Source organism: Myotis daubentonii, chromosome 2 (genome assembly GCF_963259705.1).
Source record: "Myotis daubentonii chromosome 2, mMyoDau2.1, whole genome shotgun sequence".
In the NCBI taxonomy this organism is placed as follows: domain Eukaryota; kingdom Metazoa; phylum Chordata; class Mammalia; order Chiroptera; family Vespertilionidae; genus Myotis; species Myotis daubentonii.
The window spans coordinates 180,121,669-180,143,501 of NC_081841.1; the positions used below are offsets into that span (position 1 = coordinate 180,121,669).

Below are 21,833 nucleotides of genomic sequence, written 5' to 3' on the forward strand. Positions count from 1 at the left end.
CTCCTCCAGGTCTCAACTGCCATCTTCTCACCAAGACCTTCTTAGGTCACCCTAACAAATATTGCAAAGTCCCCCACCCACACACTTCTTATTGCCCTTATATTGTTTTTCTCCCTAGCACTTTTCACAATCATACCCATTGTATATTTTAGTTATTAATCTTGTTTAGAGTCTGTCTTCACCCATTAAAATGTAAGCTCCCAAAAGGAAGGGACTTTTGCCTGTTTTGTTCATTTGTCTACTTCCATGCTAACAGCCTTGCCTGCCACAGAGGAGGTGCTCATTAAATATGCATTGAGCCTGCCAGGCATGGCTCAGTGGTTGAGCTTTGGCCCATGAACCAGGAGGCCACGGTTCAATTCCCTGTCATGGTACATGCTTGGGTTACGGGCTCGATCCCCAGTAGGGGGCGTGAAGTAGGCAGCTGATTGATGTTTCTATCTCTCTCTCCTCCCTTCTTCTCTCTAAAAATCAATAAAAATATTTTTAAAAATATTCATTGAGTGAATAAATGACTGAAAATGGTAGTGAATTCTGTCCAAGGACATGACTATTGAAAGCATCTTGTCATGGTATATTTCCTCCACTGAGATAATCAGCAGCTTGAACACTGAGATCAACAGCCTTAGGTCTGAGGGCTTCAAGTGGAGGTGGGGAGGCCAGATGACAGGATGCAAGAAATTTTGCCCTTGGCTTTCCAAAGAGCTAAATTAGAATCCTGACTCTATCACCTACTAACTCTGTGACCATTGACAAGCTAGTCAACATAGGTGAGTTACTTCTCTCAATTTACTCAATATGTAAAGGAAAGATGATACCAAATTCCAGGGTGTTGTAAGAATCAGGGTCCATGTATGTAAAACATCTGATGTATAGCAAGCCTTCATAAAAATAAAAACTATTTTCTTATATGTAAATGATTTGTATTAAATTGTAGTTGTTTGCATTATTGGTAAAAATAAGAATTCACATACTTGTTGGTATTTTGATTTTAGAGAACACATAGAGACTATTTTAAAATTCCTTTCAATTCCCTTGTAATTTTTTTTTTGTCCTTATAGGGAAAAACGCCTACTACATATACTTTTATTAGATTCCAGTATGTGTTTACACTATTTAGGGACCATTAAATGGGAAGAAATTGCCTCTAAAGCAGGGAAAATCACTTTCAAGTTCTATTTGTTCATCCCCTAAATTTTATCCTGCAAGGTTGACAGAGTCTTGCCTTGCAAAATGTGTCTTCCAAAGATTCATTTGTTAGCACACATTGATAGTATACACCTCTATGCGGCACTATGCTCTACATTATTGGCTATTCTGAGGCAAATGAGAGAGCTTTTATGCAGGAGCAATTTACAGTAACCCTGAGACTGAATTCCAACAGCCCTAATGGTAAGAGCAGGCATTAGGTTTTACACATTGCCCGAGAGGTGCAGATCGCTAGAGAATTACAGGGATGGTAAAATGCTTTTTCAGGGGTGCATGGGGAGAGGTTGGAGAATGATTCATGTGTCGGAAGGTCTGTTAAACTAGGCCTTGGGATGGAAGAGAAATTTGGACAATTTGAATTGGGGTAGAAGACAGAAGAGTGGAACGGCTTGAGCCAAGTCACAGAGGAGGCTGGGAGGCATCAGGCTTCAGGTTTCCCACCTTCAATTGGACTTGAATCTAGTTGCATGAAAAGAGAACAGTGTGGTGAGACTAGGAAGGAAGGAAGCTCATTGTCTGACTCCATGGGAGGCCTTGCTCATAGATAAGAACATCTGGACACAATTCAGGAAGGAACGGATGTTCTGAGAGGAGAGTGATGCACCCACAGCCACAACTGAAGAGGTTTCTTCATGGCTGTCAATACCTTTCACATGGACATCTCCAGTCCACACCTCTTTTTTGAACATGAGATATCCATATCCAATTGCCTATTTGACACCTCTACCTTAATGATATAAGCAGCTCAAACTCAATATGTTCAAAACACAACTCCTGCTATTTCTCCAAAACATACTTGAGCCAAGCCTTCTGCATCTCAATTGATGCCAATTCCACCTTTCCAGTGGCTTAGGCCCAAAACATCACCATCCTCCTTGACTGATATCTTTTACTAGTACACTTCACATCCTGTGTATCAGAATCTGTTGGGTCTACCTTCAAAATATCACCAGAACCTACTCCTTCTAACCACCTCCACTGCCACCAGGCTGTTCTAATCCATCATAGCCCCTCCCCTGGTCACTACCACAGCACAGCTACTCTGCCAACTCTGGCCCCCACTCTCTATTCTCAACATAGCAACCAGGGCAACCCTCCTATAATGTCAGCCAGATCATGTCACTCCTCTGCTCAAAATCCCCATTTCCTTCCAAGTAAAAAGGCCCTTCAATGGCCTATGAGGCCCCACATGATCAAGCCTCTGTTACTTCTCTGACTTTCTTTTCAACTCTGCCCTGGCTCACGGTGCCCAGGTTCACCGGCCTCCTGGTTCACCTTCAGGTTCACTGGCCTTAGATATGTCAGGCATGCTTCCTTCTTGGTGTACTTGTACTGGTTATTCTCTCCAGCTGGAGTGTTTTTCCTCCAGATACAGGCCATGCCTACCTCTCCACCTACTTCCGATCTCTACTCTCCAAAATTACCTTCTGAGTAAGGTGGACCCTGCCTATCAAATTCAAAAGGGCAAGCCAACCCCCTACAGCACTCCCCATCCTACTTATCTCACCTCTTTTTCCCTGTAGAACTTGGCACTTTCTACTCTTTCACTTATTATTATACTTATTGCCTGCCTGCCCTAGCTAGAAGCTAAGTTCCATGAGGACAGGGTAATTGTGAATTTTGTTACTGATATAGTCCCTGCTCCTAGAACATTTCCTGGCACATAGTAGATATGCAACAAATATGTGTTGAGTGAATGAAGGGCAGACTGCTGCTTAAAGGAGCACCGATGAGGGGTCTGTTGTCAGCATCAGGCACATCGATGGCCTGCACTGGCCTCACAGGGGCAATTGGAATGAAAAGCAAGGGATGATTCAAGAGATAGAGTGGCTATGTATCCAAGACCAGATAACTTCATGCGAGAGACATGAGACTTTGTGATAGATGAAGTACCATACCAGTCACAGGGTCAATCCTGGTCAGAACTGTAAGATACGCTGTGCTCCGGAGGTAGAGACTGTACGCTTCACCCTGCCCCGCTGTCCTTATTGATTACAGATACAGCCAGGTGAAATTGAGTCGATAAGAATTAACAAAATACTGTCCCTACAGAAACAGCTCAAAACTGCATGCCCTCCCACTGAGTCCCACGAAGGGCCCGAGTCTGACATACCCAGGACAGGCAGGTGTTTCACGCTGGGGTCGTCTAAAGGAGGAAGCGAGTGCCCTACCCTCTGCCCTGCCCTCCTGGGAAACTGCCCTCAGCAGAAGCTTGAAGCCTTTTCAATAAGCAAAGCGTAGAGATATACCTAAAACATACAGGCATAATTCTTAAACTATATTTGAATATGTAAAATCCATTTATCTCTGAGATCAGGTGCCTCGCCTACAGATGTTAAAGGCTTGTGATCTCCCCATGACAGGATAGTCCCTACGGCTGTGATTGGCGCCTCCTTCTGCTCTAAAACCTGGAGATGTGCTGAGAATGACCTACTTTAGTTGTTCCCATCAGTTATGCGTTTGATATATTAAATAAAATTTAACTGTATTTATAAAATGTACTCAATCACTTTAATTGGATTTGTAAGAATGTATGATTTATGAAACATTACATGGGTTCCTCTGGCTAATATTAGACTTAAATATGACTTAAAATTATGGTTTATTCCCTTATATCCATGTGTATATGCATTGCAGATCTATGTATCTAGAGTTTCTCAAAGATAGGAACAATTTATTTTTCATCTTTGTATCCACTTGGGCTTAGGATAGTACCAGACATATGGCAGCAATCAATAATTTATATTCTCAGCATGTGGCAGTTTTGACTGAACCAGGTTGAGTAAGTTCAAATCTTGAACCTTCTCTTTATAAGCTGTGTGACCTTGGGCAAGTTACTTAACCCGTCTGAGCCTTGGTTCCATATTGGCAAAACGGGGGTAAAAATAAGACCTACCCCAGAGGCTTATAATAAACAAAAACACAATCATTCTTATAAAGTACTGAGAATCAGGCTTGGCACATCACACGCATTTGATAAATGACATTTTTATAATTACATGAACATGTGAAAGAAGCACAGTGATTAAAAGCAGTGGCTCAGGGGTCACTTTGCCTGGATTGACATCCTGGTTCTGCCTTTTGCTACTTGTATGACCTGGGACAAGATTGTTATTCTACCCATGTACCAGTTCTCCCATCTATTCAATGAACGTATTAGTATTGCCTCCCTTTCTCATAGGTTTGTCTGAGACAATGCCTGTGAAACACTTAGTGCAGTGCTTAACATAGATATACTAGAGGCCCAGTGCACATATTTGGTGTATTAGGGGTCATGCCCCTGTGCTGATTGGGGGCGGGGGCGGCTGCAGGGAGGGGCCACAGGTGGTTGGCAGGCCAGCCCCACACCCTGGTTGAACTCCTGGTCGAGGGGACAATTTGCATATTAGCCTTTTATTATATAGGATAAGTAGTCAATAATAATAATAATAATAATAATAATAATAATAATAATAATAATGAAATTTATTTGAAACATTACTAAGTATTATTATCATACATGTAATTCTCTTTAAAAAATTGGACTAATAATGGATTGATTCAATTTACAAATAAATTTGATCAGTAGTTAAAAATGAAACTCCCATTTGACCCAATGATCCCACTTCTTGGAATATATCCCAAGAAAACAGAAACATCAATCAGAAAGGATATATGCACCCCTATGTTCATAGCAGCACAATTCACCATAGCTACGATTTGGAAACAGCCTAAGTGCTCATCAGCAGATGAGTGGATTAAAAAACTGTGGTACATTTACACAATGGAATACTATGCTGCGGTAAAAAAGAAGGAATTCTTGCTATTTGCAACTGCATGGATGGAATTGGAGAGCATTATGCTAAGTGAAATAAGCCAGTCAGAGAAAAATAAATACCACATGATCTCACTCATTTGTGGAATATAGAGAACAACATAGACTGATGAACAGGGACAGATCCAAAGACAGAGAAACAGCGATCAGATTATCAATCCTCTGAGGGGAAGTAGGGGAGGGTGGAGGTAAGGAGAAGAGATCAACCAAAGGACTTGTATGCGTGCATATAAGCCAAACCAATGGACATGGACAACAGGGGGATGAGAGCATGAGTGGGGCAGGGAGGTTGGGGGTTAATGGGGGGAAGAGGACACACTTGTAATACCTTAACCAATAAAGAAATTAAAGATTAAAAAAAAATGATCAGCAGTTTCTGGACTATCAGAGGCTTAAGTATCCAACCAGTGGCAACAAATGGGGAGCATTTGGGTTTGCTGAGGGAAAATACTTCTACATTTTATGGGGAGGTCTTAAGAGGCAGAGGAAGTAACATCATATTTCAGTGTTTGGCTGGATCAGACAGGAAGGGACCCCAGAATCTAAAGTCAAATCTGCAAACTGAACCGAAGAGATGGTGGTTGTGAGCCCAAGAGTGCTGTCCCCAAGTCTCTCCCTCCCTCCTAGGTTCATTTTGGAGAAATGTTCAGCCACAGGAAGTCTGAGAAATTTGCAGGGTGTCTACTGAGAGTGGGTGACAGTGAGGGCAAATCCAGGTGATCCTTGCTGGGTCTGTGGATGGGCAGCAGCTGTCCCCAGTGGGCCACAGAGCCCTGTGTGTGTGTGGGGGGGGGGGGGGCTTTCCCCAGATGCACAAGCCACGCAGAGCTCTCATCTGGGAAGGAGCCTGGAGGGAGGCACGTTCTCAGGCCTTGAACTTGGAGGTAAAGCAACAAACCCTGTGGTAGCCTCAAACATAAGAACTGAGACTCCCAGTGGATGAACAAGGTCAAGAGGAAGGCAGAAATTGGGAATTTGGGTCAGAGCAGCCACTTAGCCATCAAAACCATAGGTGCTAAGCTGGTATCAGCCAGGGGCAAAGACCCAGCCTCAGTTCAGGATTTGTCCTGGGAACTGGGGAAAGAAGGAACAGGTGAGGTGGTTGGGAGGGTGGGATTATGGGAGACCAGCACACAGGCCTCTTCTCTGTATCTTCGTCTCTACCATTTTCCTTGATGAGTCAAGTGCCTGTGGAGGTGGCCTCATGAGTGAGCCACAGAAACACTTATCGACCTTTGTAAAAGCAACTTCAAAATGCTGGCAGAATTTACACATTTTCTTTGACTTCTCTCTTGCTTGACTGAATGATTCCCCACCCCCACCCCCATGCAATTTTAATATCAAGTACAAATTTTATCAAGTCTTTCTCTGTAATCAGGATATAAAAATGATCCCAACATTTCTCTTTGAAAATGGATCTTCAGAGACTCAGTAGGCCTTTATGCATCACTAATGAGTTCTTTAGTGAAACATTTTGTCTTTTACTAAAATAAATCTCTCCTATTAAATCTTCCATATGAAAAACCAGATAGCATTTAAGCTGACTAGTTTCATTTGTAGAAAATCATTGTACTTGTTAAGGATTTGGGAGCTGTTACAGTGTATTTTTGATCAAACAGAGGGATCTTATTAGTCGAGTTCGTGAAAAAAAAAAAAAATTAGAGCATACATTCACAGAACCAAATCTTTGTCTTAGAAGATAGCATAGTGTTTTGCTGGTGTAGCCTCCACTCTCATGAAAAAAAAAATACATTCTCTAGCATTTCTTGTAGGTGACTGTATTAGTTTCCTAAGGCTGCTATTACGAGTACCACAGACCAGGTGACTTAGAACAACAGAAATTAATTCTCTCATGGTTTTGGAAGCTAGAAGTCTGAAATTGAGGTGTCAGCAGGGTCCTGTTCCCTCTCAAGGTCTGGGGAAGGATCTGTTCCAGGCTTCGGGCAACCTCCGATGTTCCTTGGCTACAAGATGGCCATCTTCTCTGTCTCTGGACATCATCCTTCCCTCTGTGCATGTCTGTCCCTGTGTCTGAATTTCTCCTTTTCACAAGGACACCAGCATTAACACCCACCCTGGTATCAGCCAGGGACAAAGACCCAGCCTCAGTTCAGGACTGGTCCTGGGAACCTACTTACCTCTGTGAAAACCCTATCTCCAAATAAGGTCATATTTCAAAGAACTGGGGCTTAAGACAGCAACACATCTTTCCAGGGAGACACAATCCAACTCATAACACTGACCATCCAGTGTCACCTTCCTGACATTCATTATCACACAAAGGTATTCACCTGTTCTAAACAAATCTTTCCCTTGCAGAGCTAACACTCTGCTTCCCATAGCTTCTCCTACTGTCCACAAGGGGCAGTGAGAGAGATCCTTTCCCAGTAATAGCAGACCATAGTTTAGCACCGGTTGACTTTAACAACAATGACCTTGGCAAGGACCTTCAAATCTTTTGGAGCTTCGTCTTCCTTACCTTTAAGTTGGGGTGACATATTATAAGAATGCTGTGAAGCTATATTAGGATACTGTGTGTAAAATACTTTTTAAGGTGTGATACGAAAGTTCCATTGGATTTCAGGTTTCTTAGTAACGGCTCTGCAGGGGGACCACAGCACAGACTCTGCAGCCATTCGGCGTGGGTTGGATGTCCAGCCCTGCCACTTCATACCTGTGACAACTCTGGGAAGTTACTGTCCCTCTCTATGTCTCTCTTTTTATCCCATAAAATGGGAATATTTACAGCACCTCTGTTAAGATCTTGTATTGAAGATTAGAGTATGATCTATGAAAAGCACTTAGAAACTGCCTAGTTCATGTTAGGTGCACTATTATATGTCTTAGCTAGTTTCATTGAGGGGGACCACATCTTAGTACCCTACATGCAATACATCCCAGTTTCTAGCATACAGCAGATGTTCCCAAAATGTCTGTTGATTAAAGAAATGGAGACATGCCCTCCCCCCAGCAGTGTACATAAACACTCGTGCTGTGGTGCAAGGTACCCTACACCTTCCCAGGCTGTTTTTTCTGGAACAAAGAGCAGCTTCCCCCTGCTGCAGTTCAGTTTGCAGGTCAGCCCCAAGCCACCAGGTAGTCCAAACCAGCCTGAAAGGAATGTTCTTTTCTTATATTACTAAAAATGAATGTGCTCTTTAAAAGATACTCTAACTTTCCATCTTCTCCCATTTGCTTCTTCACCCAGTAGTCCTTGTTTCCTGATCTTTTCCCCAAACTTCCTCCCTCTCCTGCCCACCCCTCAACCATGCTCCAATCTATACATCACCAACTCCTCTCCCACCTTCTCCTGGAAGCCTTCCCAACTTGACACCAACAATCAGACAACAATAATCAGGTGTGATATGCAAAATATTTTTAATATAAATAACTCCCAGGTGAGCAGCAACCAATCAATGGGAATGCACCAGAGCCAGGTCAGGTAGGCCCCCTGCTGTGCCAGATTTAACTCTTTGCTTCCTGGGATCCAGGAGGGGGAAGTGGCCAGATTTGGGGGAAGGGGTTGCAGTGATCAGAGAAGAAGGGAAAACACCTGAGACTTGACAGGCTTGGGACAGTGGCTATTTTATAACTGGGACAGAACTATTTCCATTATTTTGATAAACAGCACAGGGAGCATAACCACTCAATGTCAGGCTTTAAGATTGATTGCCTACATGTGTCTGAATTCCAGGAAGCCCTCTGTGAGGGTAGGTGATTCACCACATGGTTTTCAAATCAGACTGAAAAAGACTAGACAATAACAAAAGATGTATAATAAAGTTTTGTGTCTTTGGATAGACTTCACTTATTTAGAAAAAGAGCAGCTTCTGGATTGCTAACAACTGATGATAATAAAAAGAGCATTTATCCAGGACATTGTTCCAGGTGCTGTGTCTGAAGGTCTATAATGCGAAATTTAACCCCCACCGAGTGGTTGTGAATTAGCTTGGCTTGTCTTTTTTTTTTTTTTAATATATTTTATTGATTTTTTTTTACAGAGAGAAAGGGAGAGGGATAGAGAGTTAGAAACACCAATGAGAGAAAAACATCGATCAGCTGCCTCCTGCACACCCCCCACCGGGGATGTGCCCGCAACCAAAGTACATGCCCTTCACCGGAACCGAACCCGGGACCCTTGAGTCTGCAGGCCGGCGCTCTATCCACTGAGCCAAACCGGTCAGGGGCTTGGCTTGTCTTAATTTTCCAAACTCCTAACGCTCACTCTGTCTGAAAAGCAATGGGAAAAAATATCCTCTGGTGATATTTATCTCTCACAGGATTTGACACATCAAAGGGGCTCCATAAGATTTGCCAAAGGAAAGGAAGGAGGACAAACATTTTCTAACACGCATTGAGTGACCACCATGAAAGGGTCCCTGTACTGTGGGCTTTGAGAAGTATAAGACATAGACCACAAAGGCCTGCTCTCCCCACAGGAAAACTTCTACTGCTGTGATATCAATATTTCATAGAGCTTCTGTTTCACCCATGGCTATGGCGATGCTCACGTTTGTGAATGTGATGTTAGGAAAGCTAGACACTACGAAGTCAAACAGCCACCGGATAGCTTTTGTGTTATGTTGCTGTATCATCGGGACGCACACTAACCAATGTACTTCTGTGACTCAGAAGACATTTATCTTCTGGTTAAATAAAATAATTTTCAAATGAAGCATCTGATGCCCAGAAATTAGTTTCCTTAAATCTCTGGAGATCAGAGGGACTATTTTTGGTCTCACTGATTTTTCTTAACTGACACATTTTCTGTTAGCATATAAACAGGATAGATAATCCTTCCCAGTATAGCCAGGGCTTAGCTTAGCCCCTTAAACTGACAAACAGCTTTTTCCAAACATAACACACAAGTGGTCTGAGAAACCAAAACTGTCCAAGCAACAAAATCCATTAAAAAACAACAAAACATCTAAACATGCTTTGAAATGGCCAACTACGAACAACTTGACCCTCTTTGCTTCTCCTCCCATTTATTAATTTTATGTTTCACCTGTTTTAAATGGTTACAAAATTAGGTCTTGATGGGATAGGCCCACAGTACTTGAAGGAATAAGGCAGTTATATTGGCATAGTAATGCATGAGTCACAGAGCTCTTCCCACAGCACTGGCGATGGCCCCAAGGTTTTCCCAGCCTCTCTGGTGATGACAGGCTCCCCTAAATGCAAATCTAGAGATGGGAAGACTATCTTAGAGGGATGCAGCTCCCTCTAAGGAAATGAAAAGCACTAGCATCGGGCATCACCCCCACCATCAGGAGTGGCAGTGGAATGATCTCTTATGCCTATTCATAATGGTTTTCTGGGAAAGAAATGCCAACTAAACTACAGTGTTCATTACCATTTAGGCCAGGGGTCCTCAAACTACGGCCCGCGGGCCACATGCAAATACAAATATTGTATTTGTTCCTGTTTTTTTTTGTTTGTTTGTTTGTTTTTTGTTTGTTTGTTTGTTTGTTTTTTTACTTCAAAATAAGATATGTGCAGTGTGCATAGGAATTTGTTCATAGTTTTTTTTTTTAAACTATAGTCCGGCCCTCCAACGGTCTGAGGGACAGTGAACTGGCCCCCTGTTTAAAAAGTTTGAGGACCTCTGATTTAGGCCATCCACCTGCACAACTTGATGCACACCTTTTCTTAGCCTCCCTGCTCATTGCTGTGCGCAGCTTGGTGGTGGGTAACGTTGGAGGCACTGGTAACTGCCCATTGGCCTTCATGCTTTTCCCTCATTTACACATCCAGCGACTTCTCCGATCTTCCTCATGTCTTCCTACACATTTCCTCTGTACCATGGAAGCAACAGAGGAAAGGGAACATGCCCCAGAAAAGAGACGATAAATATTACCTTTTTATATCTTCAATAAGTACATTTTATGCTTTTAACAAGTGTATGGCATATATAGACTGTAAAAGATGATTTGTAATAAAAACTGAATTACTAATAAACAGAAAGAGTCACTATAAGTTAATGCAAAATATTGATGATTGGGCAATTGTTCATTTTTATGGACCTTCTGGTTATCATTTGCTTGTAGTGACTAGTTTCCTCTAATTCTGGTGCTCTGATGGGGCTAAATTTTATTTGCTGTGGTTGGAACTAATAATACAAAGAGCTCATATGATTTAATCAGTTTATTTAAATCCAAAAGAAGTCTAAAAGCCTAATCTGCCACTTGCCTTAGAGTAGGGCTATGCCAGTTCCATAGTTAATGTTTTAAATTAAGCCCCCAATGTAAATAACCATTCCATTTTTCTACACTTTCACTTGTCCATATCCTTCCAGAAACGTGCTGGCCAAACGTTAAACTCAGCCTTCGCTACCTGACTTGGACCCATAACAATGACCACTCAATATAAATCTGCTTACTTACTCAAATCAAGGCCTTAATTTTTCCCCCCACTTTCAAAAATGCCTTGAGAAATTTTGAAACTAGAGAAAGTGAGACTGTGAGTGTCTGATAGTCACTTAGAAAAGTCTGCTAATCAACGTATGCAGCACCAAAACAGTGGTCTGTTTGATTGGATTTTTTCACTTTCAAACTGTGTACACTGTAGGTAGTTAATAAATCCTCCTAGGCTTAATCAGCTTTGACTCAACTTGCCACTTATGCTGATATGCCTCATGCAGTCTTCTCACAATTGTCCAGCGTATCCGGACTGTGGCCAATATGTCCCCTGCTGTCACGTTTCACCCTAAGTATCAATGTATGTGGCTTTCTTCTGTGCTAGATTAGGAACATATAAGGGAAAACAGGGGTATAGCAAATTATGATTGGGGTTTGTTGTTTGTTTGTTTGCTTGCTTTCAGAGCAACTTTCGCTTTCTCTTGAGCTCTCACAACCATCAGGAGTTGAGGTGAGGGAATATAATCACCTCCATTTGACAGATGAAAAAACTGAGGCACAGGCTATTATAAATTAGTTGTAAACATTCATATGACCATTTTGGAATGAAGCCACAACCAGAATTCCAGGATCATCCCACCATAATCCATTGCTGCTTTAAACTCTAGATTAGTCATGCCATGTTAATCAGTCATGGCAAGTTTCAGCAGGAGAAATATCAAAGAAAAACAGATCTGAGGCTCTTCTGAAAAATAAATGCCAGTGTTGGCATTGATTATGAGAACAAGAATAAAAAAGGGATAAAGCGCTTGGTAGACAGGCCAGAGAAAAGCACAATGATGGAGAAAATGAGCTAGTATTAGGAAGGTTGTTTTAAATATCATGTACTTTTATCTACTATGCAGAGAAGGTGTTAGCAGTCATAATAATGAGGATGGTGATGATGATAATAATAATAATACTTATAGGGGGCTTATTATGTGCCCAGAACTGTTCAAATACTTTATATGTGTTAACTCTTAATCATTACCAAAAATCTGTGTGGTAGGAACTATTATTATCTTCATTTTACAAATATGGCAGCTGGAGGCCACAAGTACCCAGAACAGAGCTGGGTTGGAGCCCAAGCCGTCCAGTCCCAGAGATTGCTCCCTTTGCCACGAGTTTAAGCCGATCCTCTGGGAGAGGTTCCATGACAGATGGGTTTTTGGAATGTAACTACAGGGCAAAAGCATCTGTCCTGATATCGGGGTTTCACTAAGTTGATTTCACACGTGTGGAATGCAGGAAGTCTGAGGGGGTTCTTCCACGGCCTTCCCTTGGCCAGCTCTGGGGTCCCCAGCAGGCTCCTGGATGCCCCATGTCCCTGCAGGCCACTTTCAGAGCAGACTGTCTGTCCTCAATTGTGGGAGTCAGCATTCTCCATTTCACAGCCTGGCTGCTCTCTTGAAACCACCAGTCACGTGCTGAAAATAATGAGTGGCCCAGTCCCAACTGAAAGAGGAGGAACTCAGTAGGTCGGGCTGTGACCCTGGCCCTCAACTGGAATTCTTATATCCCCGAGGGCCCTTCCTAGAGTCTGCTGACCAATGACGTAGCCCACACCAAGACACAGTTCAAATCATTCCCAACCAATGCATCCGGCAGAGGCCTATTAACTGTTTGAATAATAGGTCATATAAAAATCCATTGCTCTTCCCATGGAAAATGATTGGGATATAGTTGTCTATTAGCTATTCCTGAGGCAAAAACTCCTATTGTTAATCCCTTTAACAATCTCCTAATTAATGTTTTCTCTTTTCCTTCCATATTTTAATTGACTTTTTCAATTAGGAGCATACTAGGAAAAGATTCTAAAAATTGCTTGTTTTAAAATAAGCAATTAGAAAATCTCATGTTCCAATTAGGCTTTCTCTTCCTCACACCGACCTGATTCTTGAAATCTTTTCTTAGCCAGAGCGGCATGTATTCTATCCCACGCCATGTAACGGCCGTGTAATTCTGATAGCTCCCATCTGGTGTTCTGCCAAGTACCTATTACAGTTATTCGGCATCTTTCTTCATCGTGGTGAGAATCAGCATTGGTACTTGGCATTAGACTTTTCCATGCTTGCTTATTTTAATAAATGTAATTCAGCTGCAAACTCTTACCTGTTTCTAACTATCCTCCCTAATCTAAATATTCCTGGAGTAGAGATTATTTTGGGAGGTAGAATAAACTGCACACAAATCTTACATAAACTCAGACTTATGTTGTTTGTTTTGTTTTTTTAAAAAATAAGTGTTCTCTAAACAATGTAAACTATAATAAAATTAGAAGTATAAAATATAATAATTAGGGTAAATTTTACATGAGGCATAAAATGTAACTCTGGTCTTGATAGTCTCCGGCTTAAAAATTCTCCATGGCAATGAAATTCATATCTTTTAACTTCACTTTCAAAGTTGTTATCTAGCTTCAGTAGACTACTTCCTGCTTCATCTTTTATCAATCTCTCCCCGCCCCGCCGCCCCCCGCTTCTGCCACCAACCCACACCCCGCTGTATTCTATCCTTGAGGTACTTTCTGAAAGTCCCCAGATGGTATATTCTCTCCCTCTTGTTCTCATTTTGTATTCTGCCTCTCAACACACACACACACACACACACACACACACACACACACACACACACACACTTCTGCTACCACTCACTACTTTGTCAAATTAATTCTCATCCTTCAGGTCTGAATTTAAATGTCACTTCTTCAGAGCCCTTCCCTGACCCACTAGTCTCAATTCTGACCCTCTCCCACCATTCTCTCAGTATCCTCCTCCAGAACTCATGTGTCAATGTGTAGTAATCATACATTTATCTGTGTCATTATTTGGCTAGTATCCATCTTCACCACTAGACTGTAGGCTTCATGAAGGGAGGCAGCATATCTTGTGTTTGCTCACCTTCGGTTAACCAGCACTTAGCACAATACCTGGCACACAGTAGGACTTCAATCAATATTTCTTGAATGAACAAATGAAGAAGACCCTGGAAATATACCAAGAACAATGCTGAGTGTGATCCAAACCAGTTGCTATTTCCATACCTGGTGTGTCCCACCTGGAGTGAGCTAAGACCCTGAGAGGGCCCACGTGACTCAGGAGCTGCAGTCTCCATATTAGTACCTGGTGTGAGCCCATCTCCTGGCCCTTCACCCAGGCTCCTGTTTCCAGTCCCACACAACTTGTCACAAGGACTCTGGAATGGCACCCTCCCATCTCCGTCCCACAGAAGCTGTGCCAGGCCCCTTCTCTATGCCTGGACCCCACCACTCTTATCTCTCTGGAAACAGCATTTAACCAAAAACTGAAAGGGAGGAAGTGTTAAAATAAAACCAAAAAAACAATCCTAGCAACCACAAGAAGACGTTTCCAAGACATTTTTATCTTCATGTCTTGGACTAAAATCGGGAGACACTATTTTTGACACTTCTGTTTTGTTTCACAGTGATATACAAAGATGCTTCACATTTCTGTGCACTACCCTCTCCCATTCGGCTATGACAACTTGCTTTGATAATCAACAGTTTTTGTGTGATGATGTGTATCCTGACAAATCTTACGCCTTAACAAAAACCTCCTTACAAATTGTTTACTGTGTCAAATAGCTTGTTATATTTGACAGTAGCTTTTCCTTTAGGATTTTAGAATCCAATAAGATCCCTTAGTAAAATGCTGCTGCCTGGAGTTTCCCAGAGTTTGAATTAGCATTCCCAGGGTACAACACACTTAAAACTGTTAATACTAGATTGAGCTATGGTTCAGGGCTGTCTCTTTAAAAAAATATGGTTACTTACAGAAATACCCCATAGAATTGAAAGTAATGTTAAATATAAGATACTTGAATAAGTATAATTAAGTAATTTTTATCATGTTTTGACATGAAACTTTATAAAAGAACAAAAAGCCAATCAAAATACAACTAAATCGGCTATCTTGCTCTTACTGTAAACAAAATGTCATATACAAATATTTTTATTTCTTTGGAAATATTAACCACACTTACTTTGTGTCTACTATGTGCCAAGTATTTTTCTAAACCTTGTGCATATATTAATTGATGCAATCCCACAATAGACCTTAAAGGGGAACACAGTAATTATTTTCATTGTTCAGATGAAAAGCAAATGGATGCACAAGAAATTCAAAGTAACACAACTAGAAAAGGCAGAGCCAAAGCTATGTGTCCAGGCATCTGCCTCCAGAGCTGTGAGTTTAACCACTCCTCCATCCTCTTATCAATGCATGGGCCCAGGCAAATGATCCTTTTCCATTCCCAAATCCCCATATATAATTTATTATATTTTAAATTGTTATATGCCTTCTATTATGTTATGAAGGATAATGCTAGATTTTTTATCCTCCATGGATTTTAACTATGGCTAATAAACAGCTTGGCATAATGATGTGAGTCAAGTAGAACTGGATTTAGAATCCAGCTCTACCATTACCAATTATCTCACCTTAGCAAAGTTCCTTAATCTTTCTGAGCCCACTTGCTGTTTTGTAAAATAGGGATCATTACAGCTGTTTTCAGGAGAAAATGAGATAATCACATATAAATTGTCTGGCTCATGGGTGATCGATAATATACCTTTCCCCAAGTGTGTCAGTAAGAACACTAGGAAATTACATTAATTCTTATGAAAAAGAAGGTTCCATCAATAAATTACTAATTTGATATTGTAAATTATGTTCTATTGGCTGAAAACAGTTTATTCAGTTCCTTAAGAGTCTCAGTTGTATCAAGAGACAACAGCATTTACAAGAAAACCATATTTTTTGTAGCCTAATCGAAATTTTCACGCTCAGTTACAAAGCATTACAGAAGACGAGTGATCAAATTGACAGTTATCTGAATGAGCAAAACTGAATAGCCTGACTATGGAGGTGTGGCTGTCTCACAAATTGCAACCTATTCTATGGAACTCTGCTTTCCCATATCTTCCCATTAAGCGCTTCTGTACCTTCGTGTGGACCTTGTATACCTGAGCCTTTCTGGTGTCAGCTTCTTAGTGAAGTGATTGTGACTACAGAGAGTTTGGATTGAGGTTGTCAAAGAGAAGCCTGGGGCGGTTTAGCCTTGTACAAGAAATGTCACTCTGCTTAATCCCCCTCCACCCTTGCTGATGGGCAGTAGCTATGTCTTGTGTCCCATGGCCACCTCCAATCATATGTATGTATATGAACACCTGACATAAAGGCAGCCAATCCAAAGACTGGTCACACACCTATGCTGTAGGAGCAAGCACCATCATAATACTTTCTTGCAATTTGGTTTTTGCAAACTGAGAGACGAAAGCATTATCAAGGGAATGCAGAAAGGGAGGTAAAATAAGAGATGTCTCAAGCAAGTTGGTAGGTCTAGAGGGACTCTGGGATGTCACTAAACAGTGAGAAAGTGAAGTTAGGATAAAAATTTCTCCCAAAACTTGCAAAGTATATGGAAAGAGAGAGATTCCTAGACTTCTTTGATTTAAATTGTTTTTAAATATGGTTCCACTGTACCTGTATCTTTACAATAGACCTTCTAACTCTTGACCATGGAAAGCGGAGTGAAACATCCCAATATAAACTCGAGACTAAGGAGACACACTGACACTGCCCATTGCTATAGAATTTTATTCGCAGAAACAACCAGCTCCTTCTGATGTGCCCAGTAGCCGCCTCTGTGTCCTTCCCATAGAGGGTGACACAATCTCTAATGCTGCTAACAGTGAGGCCTCAGGGCAAGACTGGCTGATGAGCACAGGGAGAGAGCCTGTGCTGCCAAAAGTGCAGCTGACATCAGCGGGGAGCAGAGTGAGAACTCCAGATGTTTAGAATTAGGATGACTATAAACAAATTTGTATCCCCAGATCCACCAAGCTTGCTTTTTAAAATTATTTTTGTATCTGATAAACAAACCCATATTCTCTTTTCTCGGTTGCAAATAGACTAATTCTGTAGGGAATGATAATACTCATACTGGTTAACACAGCTTGCTATTCTTTCCCCAGAAATTGCATAATTCACATCAACATGATTCTCTCAATTGGAAGTTTGGGGGCTGCAGTATAAACACTACCATTTTCAAAGACTCTTCAAGACTGGTTTTATGCACATGTATCACCTTATTCATTTTTTTCGCTGTGCCAACTTTCATGTCCAAATGTTACTTTAGCCATAAACATTCTTCACTATGTCATATCATGACATTAAATTTGATAAACTGTCATGGGAGTGGGGCAGGGACATGGGGTAGCATCTTTTGTGCAGCAAACTAATCAGTTGCAAGAGATTATCTGAATTTGTGCCTGGAAATTTCACCAATCTGTGACTAAGAAGAGTTCACTCCCATATTATCATTGCCTCTGCTTCAATAATTTGAATGAGAGGTGTCTTCAGCCAATCTGAAACACACATTTCAAGAGGTTCTTATTATTATTCCCACTTTGTCATCACTCCAGCATGCACAAACCGATGTCTATCAGGTTCAAAGCCTCCTTTTGATATGTCACAATAAATAGGCCCTCCATACTGCCTAGGACAGTGATGGCGAAACTTTTGAGCTCAGCGTGTTAGCATTTTGAAAAACCCTAACTTAACTCTGGTGCCGTGTCACATATAGAAATTTTTTGATATTTGCAACCATAGTAAAACAAAGACTTACATTTTTTATATTTATTTTATATATTTAAATGCTATTTAACAAAGAAAAATCAACCAAAAAAATGAGTTCGCATGTCACCTCTGACACGCGTGTCATAGGTTCGCCATCACTGGCCTAGGAGAAGCATGTATCTTTACTCTGAGCAGTCACATTTCTTTAGAGTCTATTGTCAGAGATAGAATCCATTAAAAACAACAATCGATCTCAGGCAGCTTCTCTACTCAACAGGTTTGAGCAAGGTTGATAATCGCCTAATGCCTGAATCACCCCTTCTATGTTCCAACTGTGTTCTATGTTCCAACACATGCGTGCATGCACAAACACAAATACACACATGGGATCCTTACCTTTGTATATACGGAGTGATTGTGAAATGGTTGACAATAGAGTTGAAAGCTACCAATAACAGTCCTAAACCAAAAACGTTCATTTTACAGGGCCGTTGTTCAAGAGAGAACTGCAAGTATCTTCACCCTCCAACACATTTAAAAACTCAACTAGAAATTAATGGGAGGAACAATTTGATCCAGCAAAAAACTGCAGCAGCAATGCTTGCCCAGCAGATGCAATTTATGTTTCCAGGAACCCCACTTCATCCAGTGGTGAGTACATCGCATCTAATGAAGGGCTTGATGATTAAAGTGTTGGTGTGGGCGATGCCACATTGACCGCGGATGGCCTCCGTCTACTTTGTCTCTGGCTACAATTAAAGCAAAAAGCTTTGACGCTAAAGGGATGCTGAAAATAGAGATTTTAAAATTATTTACATGGGAACATGTGTGTGGAAACAGTAGGCCAAGACAATTTCAACTCAATATCTGGATGCCACTCTAGCTCTTTCTCACCAGTAAACTCTGTGTTTGAACCATCTTAGAATGCTAATAGTTCTACATTTTCATCTGGAGTATGAATTGATGATCTCTGTGAAGAAGAGGTTTTGATGCCTAAACTCTTTTTTTAGCAAGATAGTTGACAGAAAATTTAGTTCAATGGCATTATTTTAAGCATGAGGAGTGAGAAACCAGAGGTGTTAAACTGACCAGTCTGCCCCACCTGGAGCCTGACCCCAGCCCAAAAGGATGATGTCTTAGTCACCTACACCTCCTGTCTCTCCGAGGCCTGCTGGGGGCGTGGCAGCCGCGGCAAGGACCACAAGGTTAAATGTATTGTGTTGTGTAATATTTTCTCCCTGATTTCACGGCATTTCAAAGTCCTTCCTTGGCGGTCTGGAAATTGTTTTAGAAATGAGGTCCTGGAGGAAAGGAGTGCATTTGGCTTCAGCAGATTTCATTTATATTTGTGAATTATTTGTCAGAAACAAGCTAATTGTTTTTTAAAAAAACAAAGCCAGTGAAGTGAGTGAAATTTGCCTTTTTTTAAAAAAAACGTACATACACAAAAGACTATTGTTTAAAAATCAGCCTTTATTGTATGAAAATTCTTATTGAAAGCTGCTAAATTAAAAGGGATAGCTACCAGTGAGTTGAATTTTTGTACTGTGTGTCTGTGAGATGAGATGAGAAGGGTGGGTGTGGGGATGAGGGGAGGGAATCTGGGGGACTAATCTGCTTATCTCAAGGTCAAGAATCTGCTTATCTCAAGGTCAAGAATGATGGCACAAAGTAGCCAGGAACAAGCTCTACCCAGAGGAAAAAACACAAAGACAAGTGCCAGGCACCGGTGGCTCCAAGATAAATAGGATCTAGTCTTTTGGGGATAGATAGATTCAGGGAAAGGGCAAAGTAAGATTCAGGCACAGGGAACTGTGATTTTGGATAAGGCAGGAAAGGCTGCTTGGAGGAGGTCCCAAATAAGTGCATCCTAAAGAATGAGTAGAAGCCTTGATGTAAGGAAAAGTAGCGTTCTAAACACCTTTAACACCAAAAATAGGCATTTAAGTGAACCTATTTAAAACCACACACGTGTATAATTTATGGTTCTCTTTATTGATACATGGATATAAGTTATTTTTTAAATTCTCTAAATGCTAAAATAGTTTAGTTATATGACATTAAATAATGTCTATGGGAATAAATTTAGAACAACCAAGGTCAGCATGGTAACACTGTAGTATATATCTCACTCATTTTAATCATTCGCTTCTTATTTATTTATAATTAATAAGGATTGACCCTGGTACTCAATAATGGCACTGTCAATAAGAAAACTCCATTCCTGTTGCTATTAGTTGAACTTTTTTTGAAAGTTATGTATAATCTCAAATATTAGTTAGAAGTTAATAACCATGATTATGAAAAAGGTATAGTACATTTAAATATTTTAATAGAGATTGTTAAATTTCAAGAAGTATTAGAATAAAGTGTGATAAACTTACTCATCAACCCTACAAGCAAATGACTTCAGAGTCTCAGGAATTCATCGGTGACCTAGTACAGTGTAGTAGGCCAAGTAGTGGCTCTCAAAAGTACCTGGAACCTGTAAATGTTACCTTAAACGGAAACAGGGTCTTTGCAGATGTGATTAAGCTGGGTATCTTGAGCTGAGGAAATCCTCCAGGATGAAATGCAATCACCTCTCTCTCTGTCTATGTCACCCAAAGACCTAGCTTTTTCTCTGGATAATCAGCAACTCCGGAGGCAGCACAAGACAGTAGCCGGGACCTGACTAATGGTCACAGTGTCCGGACCCCTGGCAGACTAAAGATAACATCTTAACCTAAGTTGTATGTAAGTTCCTGAACTCTAAGGTGGAACCATCCCCTGGCTACTTTCCCATGAAACCAGGACAAAAGATCACAAGAATAGACCTCAGAGCTGTCCTCGAGACCTGCAGAAATGATTCATTATCCTTACCTCACCTCTGACCAATCAGCTCCCAGCAAGACCCTGAACCCCTAACCTATGAGGGCTTGTGATTTTGCCCTATATAATCTGTAATCTATATGCCATTGGAAAGTTCAGACTTTTGAGCATTAGCTTCCCATTCTCCTGGATGGCACCATACATAATAAAGTAGCCAATATTTACCTACTAAATAAATAAATAAATGCAATGACAACTATCCTTATAAGAGAGATACAAAGGGAGAGTTGACACAGACAAAGAGGATAAAGGCAATGTGCCCACAGAGGTCAAAAATGGAGCGATGTGGTCACAAACCAAGGAATGCCAGCCGCCACCAGAAGATGGAAGAGACAAGGAATCCTTCCTAGAGACTCCAGAGTGAGTGTGGTCTTGCCAACAACTTGATTTTGATCCAGTGAAACTGATTTCATGATTCCAGGACTATGAAAGGATAAATTGTGTTGTTTTAAGCCACTAAGTTTATGGGAATTTGTTTGATCAGCCACAAGAAATATGCAGAAATTGTTTAAGATAAAATAGAGATACAAGTACCACTCCATTTTTAGATTTCTTTGAAGTTAAACTTCTCTATATTTTTCTACTCCCTCTAGCTCCCATCCACGCTTAAATCTTCTACCAGTGATCTTCATATCTCTAAACTGAGGGTCACTTTTGTCTTCATTCTATTTGTTTGACCTCTTAGTAATATTCGGCTTGTATAATCAATCTCTTCTTTGTAGAGCACTCCCTCCTCTCTAATCACTCCTTCCTCCTCTTTCTCTATCATATTCTCTATGTGTTGAAATTACTAATGGGGGTTCCCAGTACTGGACATCTCTCTCATCTACCCTCTCCTTCCTGGTCTCACCCATTCCTATGACTGTAAATCATCTACAGGCTAAGAACAATCCCAAATGTATGCTTCCAGTCCAAACTTGTCTGAGCCTCAGGCTCCTGTAT

At 41.0% G+C, this 21,833-nt stretch overlaps 1 protein-coding gene across 7 annotated transcripts in view; it reads left to right on the forward strand.

Annotated features, from left to right (window-relative positions):
* The window catches only part of MBNL2 (muscleblind like splicing regulator 2), a 164,682-nt gene that overhangs the window by 91,640 nt on the left and 51,209 nt on the right, over positions 1-21,833 (forward strand). For all 7 annotated transcript variants that reach the window (XM_059684980.1, XM_059684979.1, XM_059684982.1 and 4 more), the window contains exon 3: positions 18,507-18,671. In XM_059684980.1, coding sequence (XP_059540963.1) covers positions 18,507-18,671 — 165 coding nt within the window. The remainder of the gene's footprint in view (positions 1-18,506; positions 18,672-21,833) is intronic.